At 40.8% G+C, this 17,013-nt stretch overlaps 2 protein-coding genes across 8 annotated transcripts in view; one reads left to right on the top strand and one right to left on the bottom strand.

Moving 5' to 3' along the window:
* Skic3 (SKI3 subunit of superkiller complex) overlaps nt 1–4,549 on the top strand; it is a 119,322-nt gene extending 114,773 nt beyond the window's left edge. For 3 of the 7 annotated variants that reach the window (XM_057789726.1, XM_057789728.1, XM_057789727.1), the window contains one exon: nt 1,696–2,302. In XM_057789726.1, the coding sequence (XP_057645709.1) occupies nt 1,696–1,770 (75 nt within the window). In that variant the 3' untranslated portion in view covers nt 1,771–2,302. Of the gene's footprint in view, nt 1–1,695; nt 2,303–4,528 lie in introns of those variants that run through there. The other 4 variants (XM_057789725.1, XM_057789724.1, XM_057789723.1 and 1 more) reach the window with 2 other exon arrangements.
* Nucleotides 4,550–15,776: 11,227 nt separating this feature from the next.
* Nucleotides 15,777–17,013, bottom strand: part of Fam81b (family with sequence similarity 81 member B) — a 72,288-nt gene continuing 71,051 nt past the window's right edge. The window contains exon 9 of the mRNA XM_057789517.1: nt 15,777–16,026. Coding sequence (XP_057645500.1) covers nt 15,893–16,026 — 134 coding nt within the window. The 3' untranslated portion in view covers nt 15,777–15,892. The remainder of the gene's footprint in view (nt 16,027–17,013) is intronic.

The following is a 17,013-nucleotide window of genomic DNA, read 5'->3' as shown; positions in this document are numbered from 1 at the left end:
AATCCAGTGATTCGAGTTCATCTCAGTGGAACCTGTTCCTTGGGGAAGAGTCCTGGTGTCATCCTCATCAACTCAGACCATGAAACCCAGTATAAACGGGCTGTCCATGCCTGCTTCAGCATTGCCAGAGGCATGCTTCACTGAGGGTGGAGAGCATTGGTTTAAAACTCCTCTATCAAGACCAGTTGTGGGCTGTTTTCTAAAGAATTTCATATCAAGTAATCACTCCTGTTGCGAAGGCCTGGCTTAGGTCCTGCAGCCCACTGCGGGAGGACATCCACATCTGTATGCACATTTCTCCACCCCGTATGTATAACAGTAAATAGAATTTATGACATCCACATACGTATCCACATTCCCCCACCCCATATGTATAATAGTAAATAGAATTTATACATCCACATACGTATGCATATTTACCCACCTGTATGTATAATAGTAAATAGAATTTATTCATCCATATACATATTCACATTCATCTACCCCGTAAATAGAATTTATACATCTATATACATATTCATATTTACCCACTCAGTATATATAATAGTAGATAGAATGTATACTTCCATCAATGGATTTTTAAAGTGTCTTTATTTATGACTTTATTTGGTCTGTTACTGTAAAAATAGCATGAGATTGTTAGCCATGTTGGGACATGGAATTTAAGGTAACCTAAATCTGAGTAACTGGGCATCGTCACTCATATTTGGCTCTAGAATAAACCTTCTCATAGTCATTTAAAAAATATGATTGCATATTAACCATGAATGCCAAGTTTAGATTAAAAGTTATTCTCACATACATATCTATTAATCAGTGTAGTTTTACGAGCTTTCTTAAGTGGAAGAGAAGGGTAAAATGTTAAGGAACTTGTCAAAATGGTAGTATTTTCTGTGACCTGTGATCACAATAAATAAGATATACAGAGGTTTATCATTGAGAGGGGCTAATTCAAAATCCTTACGTAGCAAAATTTGCAGGTTTATCAAGTGTCCTTTGCATTTCTGATCCTCTCGTGAATAGGGTCCCAACTGCTCTTTCTTCCAGGTAATCTTTTTTCTGGTGTTTTTCCAGTGAGCAGCCTTGGGGAACAGGTAGTGTCTCCCGCTAGAATAAGCTCCTCTCATAGTGCATCTCACTGTGCAGGTGGAAGCTGTCTGTACCCATCCATATCACTACCCTGAGAGGCTTAGAGGACACAGGGCATGGAGTCAATGTGTCAGTCTTCGGGCCACGGCTGTACTGGTAGCAGTGGAGTGAGTGAGTCTCCGACCAGAGTCCTGTGTCATCAGGCAGAACCTTGAATTGCCGTACACTCTCTTGTTAGTTTGCGAGAAGAGCAGTCCACTGCTTCCCGGTACTTGACACCAGGCAAGCAGAAACAACGGAATATTTGGTGGAGTTGCCCCTTCCAGCCGGTGGAATTGTGACACAACCCGAAGCCAGAGCTTAGAGGGTGTGCCTGGCTCTAAACAGAGAGATGCCATCAGGACAGTCTCAGGTGGCGCTGGGGTTTACACTGACAGGAATGTAAGCCTTAACTTTGTGCAGTCGGTAATTTTAACAGTCAAGGTCGCCATTTTTTCTAATAAACAATGCTTACTCATTAGCTTTAGTTGAGTCGTTTATGATGGCAAAATTGAACAAGTGCACCACTATGGTTAGTGTCAACCCTCTCTGTCTGTGACCTCACAGGTGTTGGTGAAGAATGCTGAAACCCACAGTGATAAAAGGACATTGGAACTGAATGAGAAGCTGTCATCACAGTAACCGTGGTGTAGACTACAGTCAGAACTGAAGACAGTAGGACGGGGCAGCGAGAGCAGCATGTTTTCAAACTGTACTGTATCTGCTGGGCGTGGTGCGCACGCCTTTACTCCCAGCACTCGGAGGGGGAGGTGGGCGGTGAGTTACAGACCACCCAGAAGTAAGATTCCATCTTGACAAAATAAAAACAAGTAAATCAAAACCTATAGTTTTAATCATCCTTTGCTTTTCCTTTCTTTCCATTTATGTAGAGAAGTTGAAGTTCCTAAGTTAGGGGTGTAACTTTCCAGTAATCCTTGATCTGCTTTTAACCTGAAAGACATGACATCTCTGACTTGGTCCTCATTTCTTAGTTGTTTTTTGTATGTTTGTTTGCTTATTTTTTCTTTCCTAGACAGAGTTTCTCTGTGTAGACCAGGCCGCCCTGCCCCCTGCCTCTGCCTCCAAGTGCTGAGATTAAAGGCATGTGCCGCTGCCACCCAGCACAGACCAGTGTTTTACATTTGCATGGGTAGAATAGGGTTGCTTCTCACAATAAAGCCTTTGTCGCCATTTTACAAATAATATGAAAAAGTAAATTTGTAATCTTTTTTAAACTCCAGAGTTCTTGAGAGCAAGTCCTGAAGTGTGCGCGTGCTCCCTCAGCCCTACAGAGGAACGTAACGCCAGTGCCTGTACGATGTGCACTGCTAATGGATGTCTGTGAAGTGTAGAACGCGCAGTTAGCTGCTTGCATTTAAGAACAAATATTAATGAAAAATTTGTTGAAAATGATACTATTTAATTATTTATGCAGTCTCTTCATTCATGATGAAAAGATGAATTACCTGAAATAAAACAAAAATCATTTTTTATATTATTAATATGAGACATAGTTTTTAAGTTTTGTGTTTAAAAATTTAAAAGCAGAATTGTCCGTTTTTTTCAAAAAGTAATTTATATATTTAAATAACCTATATGTCACTTATTTTGGATTGTAGTTTTCAGTATTTCAGTGGGCATGGTGGTGCATGCCTTTATTTCCTGCACTTGGGAGGCAGAGGCAGGCAGATCTCTGAATTTGAGATTAGTCTGGTCTACATAGGAATTTCAAACCAGCCCAAATTGCAGAATGAGATCTTGTCTCAACAGTTTTTCAGATGACTGTACAGAGGTATGTGTCAGAATAATTTAGTATGTGTTTTTTCTAAGCCAGCAGGCTCATTGTATTATTTTGTGAAATCATATGAATCGGTAATACCTTTTAATTAAGTTGTACTTTGAGGTTCTTCTCTTAGAATTGTAACCTGGTATTTCCCCACTGCGGTGGAACACTAGAGTCACTGACAGCTATTGAAGCAGAGCCCTTCAGATGGGAGGGTCAGAGCTCAGGTCCAGATGGAGCCGGAACAGTCTAGCACTGGTACGGACAAACACACGCGGTCCTCCTAAGCCGCTGGAGATGCAGTGCAGGAGGAGATGCGGCTGTGTCGGCTGCTGCCCACGTCCTCTGTTTGCTCCTGACTGGACTTGTGCCATCTGCCTGTGGTAGATGTAGTCCCTGCCATCCGCCTGCCCTGTGGGTATCATGAGCTTCCCAAGGTGACCCCCTTCCCCCTTTAGATTAAGGGACCAGTTTCTGGTGTAGGAAATGCTTTCCCTCAGCACAGGAGGCAGAGGCAGGCGGATCTCTGAGTTCCAGGCAACCTGGTCTACAAGAGCTAGTTCCAGGACAGGCTGCAAAGCTACAGTGAAACCCTCTCTCGAAAAACTGAAAGAAGATGCCTTTACTTAGGATTTGTGCCCTGAAGGTCACTTACGGTGTGTTTAGCCTTTGCTCCAACCCACATTCAAATGATTACCTTTGGATTCTTTTGCCAGTTCTTGCTTTGAATTCTTTTGCCAATTCTGACCTGAAACCTGAGTTTCCTGGGAATCGGGGTGGTAAGAATGTCTTTAATGCAGGTCTCTCTTTTTTATTTAGAATGTACACATGCAGGGTATCCTGTGCCAAACTTTGAATCCTCTTTCTTTAACTTCTCCTTTAACGTTCAACAGCCTTCTCAAAGTCAATTTGAAACAAATCAACATTATAAAACTGTGGAAAATTGAGTTAAATTAAAATTAATTTCTCCAAGAACTGATACTCAGTATCTCACTGTACATTTGGTTTTAGAATTACAGTGTGTTTTCTCTTTGGTTTTTTATTTTCCTTAATCTACTATTAATGAACTAGATATTGATAGTGCTACTCAGCTCCTAATGGTCATCTTTTGGAGGAAACACACTTTAGCTTCTAAGTATGTTCTGGACCACAATTATTTGCTTGGAATTCCTTGTCATGGTTTTTACAGTGTCTCCTCTATTTTTGGTCAGAAAAAAAGTAAAGTGTTATTTTCTTTTTGTATATTAGCAACTATATGAGCAATTGACAAGTTTTCTTTAATTTGGGATTCAGCACAAAGTAGGACTGGATAGGAAAACTCGGGAGCATTAAAAATGTGTTAGTTGTTTGTTTGTTTACCTGCTGGTAATATACATACTGAGATGACTGTGGCTACCCATAGCATAGCTCGGTTTACCTGCTGATAATATACAGACTGAGATCACCTGTCTGTGGCTACCCGTAGCACAGCTTGGTTTCTCCTTTGACAAAACTGTAATAAAATAAAAATGAGGCAGGTTTTAGGATATGAGTCAGTGTAGATTACAGATATGTTTTTTGCACAATGAAAAATTAGGAAGTTTTGTTTTTGTCAACTTTATTCTTGCTTTTTTGCAGCCCTTCCTTCCTCCTCCTTGAGTTCCTCCCATGGCATTGATTCTAAAAGGTAACACCAGGTTTCATAATGAACCTCACTTTATAGACAAGGATGTTCTGGTTTTGCTTACATACTTAAAAATGTGTGTTTATATATCATAGACTTTATATGAGAGAAGTAAGCCAGAACATTCCATCTTGTACAATATAGTTTTACATTTTACATTTTTAGTTGAGAAAACAGGCACAAGAGACTTGACATGCCCCAGAGACCACTCTTACTGTCTTGCTGGCATGGCTATAGTTTCTGTGTGGTAATTTTTTAACTTCCTATTGCTGATTAGGGATTTCCATAGCGATATCTCAGATTCTAGTTTATCAATATCCTCTACAGCTGTGTGCTTTCATAAATGCTGCTTTTTACTTTAAAATATTTGAAGTAGAAAATTTTGTTAAGAAATAGCCATTGTTCCTCTGTTCATAACCATCAGGAAGCAGAGTCTGCATAGATATCCATGAGCAGGACAGGATGTGTAGTGTAGATACAGGCATTTTATTTGACAATAAAGAAAAAGAAAATTTTCAGGATAACGAAAAGGTTAGGAAATTAGTATATTATTAGTATATTAATTGAAGTAGCCCCGACATGGAAAGACAAAACCTGTTCTCTCCCCTGTGTGGATCCTAATGTTAAGTTGTATACATGTATACGTGAAGGAATGGGTCATAAAGGTAGGAAGGTGGCCATGATGGGAGGAAGTTTTAAGGAGGCAGGGAAGGCTAACAGGATATATGTGACATGAAACGAAAAAGGGGACTACCAGTGTGGGAGGGTACAGGTAGCAGGAAGCAGGGCCTGGGAAGAGGAGGGTCAACCGAAACAGAGTATATGAAACATGCCGTAAAGTAACAGACGCCGCTGGGTGAGCGTCATTTTCTTGACAAAACACCGATATGCATACGGTCACCACTAACTGGACTTGGGTGAGTTATAAAAGGAATAAAGACATGAAGTTGGGTAAGGGGATGTACTGAGGAAGTTGGAGCGGACATCTGAGTGGTTATGATTAAAATACCTTGGGTTTGTGGATGAAATTCTCAAAGAATAAATAAACATTTTTTAATACCCGTAATAAAATTGGTTACTTTAGCTAACTAAGAAACAAGCAGTGAACAGGGTTGCTTAGGGGTTAAGTGCATCTGATGCTTTTCCAGAAGACTTCCGTCGTTCAGTTCTCAGAACTTTTGTTGTGCAGCTTACAGCTGTTGTGACTTCAGCTCCCAAACCCTCTTCTGGCCTCCACAGGCGCCCATACAGAGTTGAGACCCAAGAGTTTTCCGTTACCATGTCTATCAGTGTTATCACTGCTTGAGACAGGCCTGTCGGATGTTCAGCCCTGACATCCTACATGTAACAATATATGAACCAAACAGATTGTATTTATTTATATAGGAATACACACATACACACACACACACACTTATGTAATAACAAAGCAAGACACCAACAATGATTTTTGAGAAAGAGCAAGGGGTTGCATGGGAAGAATTGGAGAAAGCTAAAGGGGGAAATAATGCAATTATAGTTTCAAAAATAAATTATGCAAATAAAATACCTTTTTCATAAAATCTCATCAATAAGTATTTCTATTTAATCCTCTTGTTAAATGCATTAAATTATACGCACATACCAAAGATACGTGTTCCAGACTGGTGGGATGACTTAGCAGATCAAGGTCATCCTGAGTTCCATTTGTAGAACTTGTGTTGACTGGAAAAACCAACTCCTCAGAGTTGTCCTCTGGCCTCCACAGGCACACTACAGCATGTGTACCCACATCCATGAAGAAGGATGCTTAAAAGAAATCCCACACTAGCTCAGAATTGAGTATAATAGAGGGTTATTTACTTAGGGGTAGACTCACAGATCACAATCCTCTGCTGGAACAGGGAACAACAACCAAATCCAGCAACAGGAAAAGAGGCTGGACGTGCGCTTTACATCATCATAAATAGTATGAGGCCACACCCAAGTGGGCGGGTAACTTAAAGGCTACGGGCATAGGAATTCCTACAGCACATACACACATCACTATGCACACACAGTATTTTCATAAAGCTTCTCAGACATACACACACACACACACACACACATTCATATAAAGAAATTTGAGTGGAGTTACACTAGGCAGGTGATACTGATCCCAGCTGCTACCAGTGTGAAAATCCCCCAAGTTTTTCATCGCTGTTAGTCAAAGGTCCCTGGATATTCTCTAGATAAAGCAAGCTATTGTCACTGTTAGTCAAAAGATCCTGGATTCTCCCTAGACAATGCAAGCTATTGTCACTGCTAGTCAAAGGATCCTGGATATTCTCTAGACAAAGCAAGCTATTGTCACTGTTAGTCAAAGGATCCTGGATACTCCCTAGACAATGCAAGCTATTGTCACGGTTAGTCAAAGGATCCTGGATATTCCCTAGACAGTGCAAGCTATTGCCATGGTTCTTGGCTGCTCACTGGAACTAGATGGCAAGATGCTATTGGTGAAGGATGTGGAAAATTCAAGAAGACTTCCTAGCTACTTTTTCTTTTCTTTCTTTTTTAAGATTTATTTATTATGTATACAGTGTTCTGCCTGCATATATGCTTGCAGGCCAGAAGAAGTTACCAGATCTCATTATAGATGGTTGTGAGCCATCGTGTGGTTGCTGGGAATTGAACTCTGCACCTTTGGAAGAACAGTCAGTGCTCTTACTACTGAGCCATCTCTCTAACCCTATAATTGTACATATATATGTTTTGTCAAGACAGGATTTCTCTGTATAACAGCTCTGGCTGTCCTGGAACTCAATTCGTGGACCAGAATGGCCTCTAACTGGAAGGTACTAGGTAGGCTGCTGAGGGCAAATCATCAGTGGTCCTGCCCCGCTGTGACCCTGTGACATCCAATGGCAGGTATGGTAAGATACAGCCGTGGCTGCAGTGTTACCACAAATATGATGGTGACCAACTACTTTGTGATTGGATTTAAGACCAGGAGGTGTTGTAAATTTGTCCGAGAGTTAGCCCGTAGATTGAAACCAATAGAATGAACCTACCACTAGTGTTTTGCTAAATGAAAAATGCCAACTGTCCTCTAAATTCTTACTTTTGTACCTATAGATCAGTGCAGATCTCAGACCTTACCAGAGAAATTTCAGTGGACAGGATCAATGCAGGAACTCACAACTGGTCAAAATAGAGAGCACAAGAGTCTGGAGTGCTCAGCCACATCACCTGAGGATCAGGGACTATTTTGGAAGAGAGCCGAAAGATTGTAAACTGGAGGTTGGAGATGACCCGAGCAACAGCTTGTGCTGGAAATGACAGCATGCCTGCACCCAGAAGCTCACAGCAGCCTCGTCAGTCAGCAGTCCAGCCAGGAGCAGTAAGGGGCTCCCAAACCTCTACCCCTAGCTCAGGTGCTATTGACAGCTGATGGTTTCTGGGGAGTGGAGGGGAATGTGTAACTGGGAGGAATTAGGGGAAGCTGGGAGGAGAATATGATCAAAACACACTGCATGTATGAAATAATTTAAAGAGTATTTTAAGTATGAACTAGATTTGTGACTTTAAATATTGTCTTTTGGTCTTTGAATTGTCTATAAATTGATGAATTCAGAGTCTTAGCTAGATATCTCATAGTGATGTTCTGATGCTCTAGCGAGGTCACCAAAGTTTTCCAAACCAGAAATGAACGAAACAAAGTACTAGAACGAACTGTTGCTGCAACCCCGTACCTTAGGATAGAAGCCTTTGCAATAGACTCACATGGTAAAGAGAGGTAGGGAATGGTCTTAGATCTGAGAGGAGGAAGGAAAGCAGTGCTTACAGAGGATGCGCATGGGAAGCCACCATCTGTGAGTGGTTGAATGTAATTGCTTGCTCCTGCAATGCGCCAAACAGGCTGTGCTTTTTACAAGGCCACACACATTAAATTCGCATTGTTTTGTAAATCTTAAATAACACAAATCTCTATGCCCCTGCCTTTTTAATGTCATTCCCTCCCTTTGTTCATACAAAGTATGCTCATTGTTTAATCTCTATATAGAAAAAATGCTTATAATTTTTTAGGCAGCTGTAACTTTTTTGGAAAAACCTCAATAAACTAGTGTAAAAGATAGATCTGCACTGTTTAATGCTCTTAGAAAGTAAAAGTAGAGACAGCTTTTGTAAACACATAGCTCAGAGGTTGGGAAATTAGGAAGATGGCAGGTGGGTACAAAGTAAAAGATATGTTTTCCTGAATGTGGACATCTTTGAAAGTGCTGATTTCTCTTGTGTTTGTGACACAAATATGTCTGGACACAAGGAAGAAGCCAGATGGAACAGATGGGTTTTCATGGAGAAAGAAGAGGAAGTTATAGAGAAATAAAAATATTGGTTGAGAGAGAAATTTACACTGATGTATATATGCAAGGTGCAACGAAGCCACCAAACTGGACCACTCTGAGGATAGAAAGAAAGGCTTGTTGTAGATCCAAACTGCCAGATTATCTCTCAGCACCAGAGAACAGCAAATGGGGGGAAGAGCCTGGCCAGTTTTAAGTGGACAGGTAGTGGTGGGGGAGGCCTGTGAGCCAGAACAACCTGGGAGTATCAGAAGTGGGGTACAAACCAGAATAACCTGGGAACTAGCACCAGGGCTTTGATCCATTACAGGCTTCTTTGAGTTCATTGGAAACCAGAGGCCCTTGCTGGAGGCATGGGCATCTGGATAAGGAAGTCATGGCTTTTTTATGACACAAAACCTGCTTTAGAAGGTTCCGAGGAATGCTGAGTTACGTTATTTCTTTTTTTAACTGGCTAGCCATCCATCTGTTTATTGGGTCAGAATCCAGCTTGAGCTAAGTCCAAAATGGGCTGCCATTTTTGTGGTCCCTTTCAGGGGACTGCTTTGGACTTAACAATAAGCAGCTTCTGTAAGATGGAGGTAAACACACTTCTGAACCTCGTGAAGCTCCTGTGCTGTGCTTGTGATTGTAAGGCTCTTCTAGAGCAAGCTTTCTGGACTCTAGTTCACAACAAGAAATGGTGAATAATAAGTAAATATTAAGAAATAGTAATAAGTTCTCCCTATCCTCCCCTTCTCACTTTTCTCTCCCCATCTCCCCTTTCCCCCATCCCACACCACCCCCCAGTTCCCAAATTTTTGCCCAGCAATCTTGACTACTTCCAATATCCAGTGGGATAACTATATGTTTTTCCTTGGGTTCACCTTCTTATTTAGCTTCTCTAGGATCACGAATTATAGGCTCACTGTCCTATATTTATGGCTAAAAACCAATTATGAGTGAGTACATCCCATGTTCATCTTTTGGGGTCTGGGTTACCTCACTCAGGATAGTGTTTTCTATTTCCATCCATTTGCATGCAAAATTCAAGAAGTCACTTTTTTACCACTGAGTAGTACTCTACTGTGTATATATTCCACACTTTCTTCATCCATTCTTCCGTGGAAGGGCATCTAGGTTGTTTCCAGGTTCTGGCTATTACAAATAATGCTGCTATGAACATAGTTGAACAAATACTTTTGTAGTATGATAGGGCATCTCTTGGGTATATTCCCAAGAGTGGTATTGCTGGGTCCAGGGGTAGGTTGATCCCAAATTTCCTGAGAAACTGCCACACTGCTTTCCATAGTGGTTGCACAAGTTTGCATTCCCACCAGCAATGGATGAGTGTACCCCTTACTCCACATCCCTCTCCAGCAAGAAGGGGAGGATAGGGAGAACTTGGGGGAATGGGATGGTTGGAATAATGGAAGGTTGGATATGGGAGCAGGGGAGTATATATCGTAATTAAGGGAGCCATTTTAGGGTTGGCAAGAGCCTTGACTCTAGAGGGGTTTCCAGGGGTTCAGAGAGATGTACCCAACTAGGTCCTTGGGCAGCTGAGGAGAGAGAGCCTGAAATGGCCCGATCCTATAGCCATACTAACGAATATCTTGCATATCACCATAGAACCTTCATCTGGCGATGGATGGAGATAGAGACAGAGACCCACATTGGAGCAATGGACTGAGTTCCCAAGGTCCAAATGAGGAACAGAAGGAGGGAGAACATGAGCAAGGAAGTCAAGACTGCAAGGGGGGCACCCACCCACTGAGACAGTGGGGCTGAGCTATTAGGAGATCACCAAGGCCAGCTGGACTGGGACTGAAAATGCATGAGATAAAACCGGACTCACTGAATATGGTAGACAATGAGGGCTGCTGAGAAGCCAAGGACAATGGCACTGAGTTTTGACCCTACTTCATGTACTGGCTTTGTGAGAGCCTAGCCGGTTTGGATGCTCACCTTCCTAGACCTGGATGGAGGGGGGAGGACCTTGGACTGCCCACAGGGCAGGGAACCCTGACTGCTCTTTGGACTGGAGAGGGAGGGCAGAGAGGAGTGGGGGGTAGGGGGAGGGGGAGGGAAAAAGGCGGGGAGGATGCAGAAATTTTTAATTAAAAAAATTAATAAAAAACAAACAAGAAATGACATCTAGTATCTTGACATGACAGCAGCCAAACATTTGCATCAGCCATGAACGTTCATGATCATGTACACTTTCTGTAATAGCCATTTCCCACCAGGCCTTCAGTACCCAAGAACTCACACAGAGAGAGAGACTGAATACCTACTGTGTGCCAATGCATTCATTCAATCTCACAACTTTGTGCAGTAAGTTTTCCCACTTTAGGGGAAAATTAGAAGAATCGGAAAAGCTCATTCCTGAATTTGTACTTTTAGGCAAGTAGAATGTACCTAAATGATCATTGCTGATGGTGTCCGTTTCTCTTAATTGCTGTAATTCAAAGAAATGTGGAAGAGTTGTGTGTGTGTGTGTGTGCATACATATGTGCACACATTAGTTGTTCTAACAAGCTGTATTAAGAACATACCATAACAATTTGGCACAATCTGTGTTCTAGAAAGGAACCTGAAGAGAAAAGCAGGGTCTTCCAAAGAAAGGGGAACTCATCACCCCCTGTGTTTGAAAGGGCAATGTATTTATGTATAAAATAGAGGAGCAATAAAGACAGCACTTAAGTTGTTCTGTACTTGTTTACACTGGAGGAGCAGCCATCTTTGGCAGGCGGAATCTTACAATTCTTGAAGCAGTGCCAGTAGAATGCTAATGAGTCACCACAACCCTCGAAGACGACACTGCCTCTTGTCAACGCCACCTCTTCTGCTGTATCATCGTTACATCTTCTCTGGGCATGTGGTTCCTTCAGCACCTGGTTCTTCCCCTCACAGTGTTCACACCCCCGTGGTACCCACTCCCAGGCAAGTCTTTTCCACTCATAACTCCAGTAGCCTTTTCTTTGCTGGTGACTTCCAAAAAGCTAATTTCCATCTAGATTTTGTCCAGATGCCACTTTTCTCATGAACCACTGGACACGTAATTTGTCCCAAATAACCTGGGTGCACAGTCCCTGCCCTGCTGCATGAGTTCCCTTTTTCGCAGCTCAAATGTGCTTCTTCCACCCTGTCTGTTCCACATACACCAGGCAAAGCAATGTCAAGTACGAATCTAGTAATGTTAGTTACTCTTCTATTTAAATTGCTTGGGGCCTATCTGGAGTCCTTAGTAGAAAGCCTGTTTTCTCTACATGAATTACAAGGCTTTTGTGGTTGGTTCCCCCACACCCCTACGTTGTCCAGCTCGTAGTCTCTCCCCCATTCCCTGCATTTTCCTCCTTTCCCTGTCTCCCAGGACACATGTTAGGCTCTGACTATATTAAATTTCTTGCCCTCCAGACCTGTGTCCCCTCTGCTCCCCTCGCCTTAACATTTGTCATAACTTTGCCCATGTATTTGCAAATGTAATTATTGGCCTTTTCCATAGACTGTTACTGTCATAAGATCAGGTATTAGCCTGCTATCAAATATATGGTTTAAATATGAATCCTGCCCTCTGTATCGGCAGGTTACTCATCTGTGGATTCCACCATAGGTAAAAAACGTTTTAAAAGTTGAACCTGTATTGAACAACAACAACAAAACCGGTTTAGCAAAACTATGTAACACTGACATTGCATTAGATATAAGTAATCTAGCGAGGTTTTAAAGAACATGTATGGCAAGGCATGTGGCTGGATTGTAGAGTATATGTGTAGTATACATGAAATCTTGGAGTCACTCCAACACTGGAACAAATAAAATATACAGGTTTCAGCAAATGCTACATGATTTTACATGAGAGTTCAATATGCATGGATTATCATACCTGCTGATGTCAAAGGACAGCCATGTTTCCATATTCTGCAGTTCTCTGTGCGGTGTATGTGTGTACACACATGCATGTGCTTATACACACAGCTAAGTATCCCTTCTGTTGCTTTTCTCCTCATTCCCTTGAGACAGGGTCTTTCATGGAACCTGGGGTTATACCCGTGTCAATAAACTCAAGAGATCCTCATGTCTCAGCCCACTGCAAGGCAGATGTGGACATGCCAACTTTCTATGTGGGTGCTGGGATCACAACGCAGCAAATGTTTTCATCCTCTGAGTCATCTCTGTGGCCCCACACTGTTCTCTCATGTTTTGGTGTGTGCAAACCTTATCATTTGATGTAGTCCCCACTCCCGCTTTAGTCACTGCTACTACTAATGTTGAGAGATTTTTCCAGGAGCAGGTTCTAATAAAGGAGAATAAATTCTGGAAGACACTAGTACCCTTACAGTATCCAAGACTGTGTATATAAAAGCATACGAGCCACTTTATCATATATTCTGCATATGATTGCAGAGTTACAGTGCTCCAGCATTAGCCTGCATTTGGGGGAGAGGAGTCCAACATTTCCTAAATGATTAAGCAAACACATTCAACATGGAATACATGTCATGCCTCTGTCTTGACCTCTCATAAAAAGCGCTTATTCAAGCAGGTAAGATTCTTGGGTGAACTTAAGTGGAAGAATGCAAGGGGAGAGAGGTCCAGTGCTCTGCTGTCCCCTAAACAGAGGTTAAATGTTGTATACCCTTCACAGGTTCTTCAGCTTCAGAAGCCCTGGGCACGAGTCCTGGATGTGTGTTTAGAAGGTCTTTGGGAGCGTTTTGTCTATAATGTGAACTTATGGTTTGGAATTGTAGGTCTGAAGGGTATGTGCATGATACAGTCGGGACTTGAAGGGAGGAAAGGAAGACAACATTTAATAGATGCTTCCCAATTGCCCTCTAAGTCACTGTACCAGTTTATAGGCTTACTAGTACTTACTGAGAATTTTTGCTTTGTCTCTCTTGTCCATGCAATATTATCAAGTATAAATAGCTCCTTTGATTTTTTCTTTAATATTGAAGTTAAACATTTTTATACTTCCACTGGTTATTATATTCTGCTACCTGTACATATCCTGTGACCATTTTGAAAATAAAATTTTGAATGTATTTTTTTGATGATTTACAAACATTTGTAACATTTGTATCAGATCTTGATCCTAGCATGACATTTGATTACAAAGTAGACTTTCATGTTTTGAACTCTTAAATCTACTATGAAATTCCCTCCAATTACAGTATATACTGTATATATACTGTGTATATACTGATAACAATAAATGGAGATGTTTTACATGGTTAAAACATTAGAGAAGTGGGTGTAGGTAAAATATTTGTGAGGTAAACTTGTTCTTTATTATGGGAGAAACTGTTGTTGTTCTGGAAACCCAAGAAAGTTCCTAAATCTGCTAATGAGGTCCCTTGTCAGGTTTGCAGAATTCTCTGAATAGAAATTAGTTCTTATTCCAGCACAAATAGTGTATGCCACAAATATTTTGCTTTTATTTTTCATAAATATAAATGCTTTATACCAATGGTTCTTGTAATGATTAACTTTAATATTAACTTGACACAACCTAGACTCACCCAGAAAAAGGCACCCCAGTGAGAGACCTATAGTTCAGTCGGCCCGTGGACATATCTGTAGGGAACTGTTTTAAGTTAATTGGTGTAGGAAGACTATACCTAGTGAGTGGTACTCTAGGTGGGGGTCCTAAACTGTGGGGGAGTGGAGACAGCTGAACACAAGAAAGCATGTGAAAGGTTTGTGTGTTGTTGTGGGGAGCTGCGGGCTGTGTTCCTGCCACCCCAGCTCCTGGGCCGCCTGGCTAGCTTATGCCCCAAAATAACAACACACAAACTGTATTCTTTTAAACACTGCTTGGCCCATTAGCTCTAGCCCTTACTGGCTAATTCTCATATCCCGATCAACCCATCTCTAATAATCTGTGTAGCACCAGTCTTACCGGGAAAGATTCAGCATGTCTGACCCGGCGGCTTACTTCATCGTGTCTGCCTCTGAGAGGAGCTGCCCTGCATCTACCCGGGAGAGGGGAGCATGGCATCTGAGCTCACTTCCTCTTCCTCCCAGCATTCTGTTCTGTTTACTCCACCCACCTATGTTCTAACCTATGAGGGCCAAGCAGTTTCTTTATTTTTTAACCAATGACCTTCCTCCATCAGTGCGTTCATTTCTCTCCATCCCTAACTGTGTGCTGGGATGACTGCTTCAAGCTCTTGCTGCTCAGTTTCTCTGCACTGAGCTGTAAGCCAAAGAAACCATTCTCTCCCCTAAAGCTGCTTTTTTGTTAGGATGTTTTATCACAGAAACAGATATGAAACCATAACAGCTCTGCACCTAAACTGTGTTTTGAGTTGATAGAAAATCAATGCTTTTGAGGTACTTCTGAATTTACCACATAGCAGAATGTTGTGGAATATTTTTAGTGGAAGCTAGTGTATTATTTTAATTTTTAGGGTTATTACTTACAATTCTGACACATACTAAGTACAATAACAATAAATTTTAAATATGTATAAATTAGACTTTCTATAGACATTGATTTTCTTAGAAAAGAACATTTTCTGGGTCGGAAGTTGTAAATTAGCCTTCTGATGTATACATCCCACAGATGCTTCCCTTATAGTTTCTGAAGTAATTTGATTGTAAATGTGTAAAGTATTTGGATCTTGAATGCTATTGCTAAAAAATAGAAATGTTTCTTTTGAAAAGGAGATAAAGTTTGCTGTAATGCACAACAGGCTGTAACCACACATTTGCTGCTATTTTCTGGCAGTCAGGAGTCTAGTTCATCACTGCTCTGCCACGAAGCTCAACTTAGGTATAGATTGCTCCTCCCTTGTTTGTGGGCAAATAAAAATTTAAAATGTGCATCTAAAGATATAACTTAATATTTCATTAATAAAGACATCATGAAGCTTTTTGATTTATTGTGCCTTTTTGCTGGTATATCAATTTCTTTAGGAGGTGATAAGAAACACTAGAAGTCAACATCCTAAAGATCTTAATTCTCTTCTTCACAACTAGCTAGTGGAAGAGAGAGTAACTTCAAAGTTATACTTCCTGGAGTTCCACAATTTTACGCTGTAGTTTCTTCAGGTCTTTCTGTACTTTATATTTCTCTAAATCCATTTTTGTTTTCTGTATATGTTGGAGAGAGCTGATGGAGTCATGAATTGATTTGAATCCTAGAAGAAAAGAGAATAGATATACTAAAACAATCCATTGGATCTCTCCAACCCCAAATCTGCCCTCAGCAGTCCTTCCACAATTGTTCATCATTTAACTCAAAGCCCATGAAATTCTATTAGGACAAATCTTAAAATATACAAAGATGAATTAGTTCATAACAGCTTAGCTGGAATCTGGATTTATTGTGAAAACTGGTTTCTTTCCCATCTGTAAAATTACATTTGCATGACTGTCTAAGATAATTTATATATTGATACAAATTTAAAATTATATTTGTCATATTGTATATGTTCTTACTTCTGTTTACAATATGTTTGTATTTTGATACAAATGTAAAATTGTTTCTGTCATATTGTATGTATGTTTCTACTTCTATTTAAGATATTTTGTATATTGATGCAAATTAAGGGATTTTGTCATATTGTACTATATATTTCTACTTCTTTTTTTTTTTTTTTTTTGGTTTTTCGAGACAGGGTTTCTCTGTGGTTTTGGAGCCTGTCCTGGAACTAGCTCTTGTAGACCAGGCTGGTTTTGAACTCACAGAGATCCGCCTGCCTCTGCCTCCCAAGTGCTGGGATTAAAGGCATGCGCCACCACCGCCCAGCATATTTCTACTTCTGATATAGATATTTCTATATATTATCACAATTTTGAGATCATTGTCCTTATGCTATTCATCTGTTTACAGATTGTTTATTTTTACAATGTAAAGCTTTAGTCTTTAAGCTATATGGGGTATTAAGAATTACAGGTTAGTGGTCACTCATGTTTGTCATACTTATATTAGGTTTTCTAGATGTATAAGGATATATTCCATATAGATAGGTAATCTTCAAACGTTTCAAAGACCTACAAAATATGACATTTAAATGTTTTAATAACTTAGAATTCTGTTGATGTGAGACACTGCTGCTCCTGGCAGCACCAGTCTATTCCCAAGAGGATGCTGGGCCCCAGAGACACTCCATGTGGAGCTTGTG

The sequence above is a fragment of the Chionomys nivalis genome, chromosome 15 (genome assembly GCF_950005125.1).
Source record: "Chionomys nivalis chromosome 15, mChiNiv1.1, whole genome shotgun sequence".
Classification (NCBI taxonomy): domain Eukaryota; kingdom Metazoa; phylum Chordata; class Mammalia; order Rodentia; family Cricetidae; genus Chionomys; species Chionomys nivalis.
The sequence above is the reverse complement of the archived record's forward strand: the minus strand, read 5'-3'. Positions and strand labels throughout refer to the sequence as shown.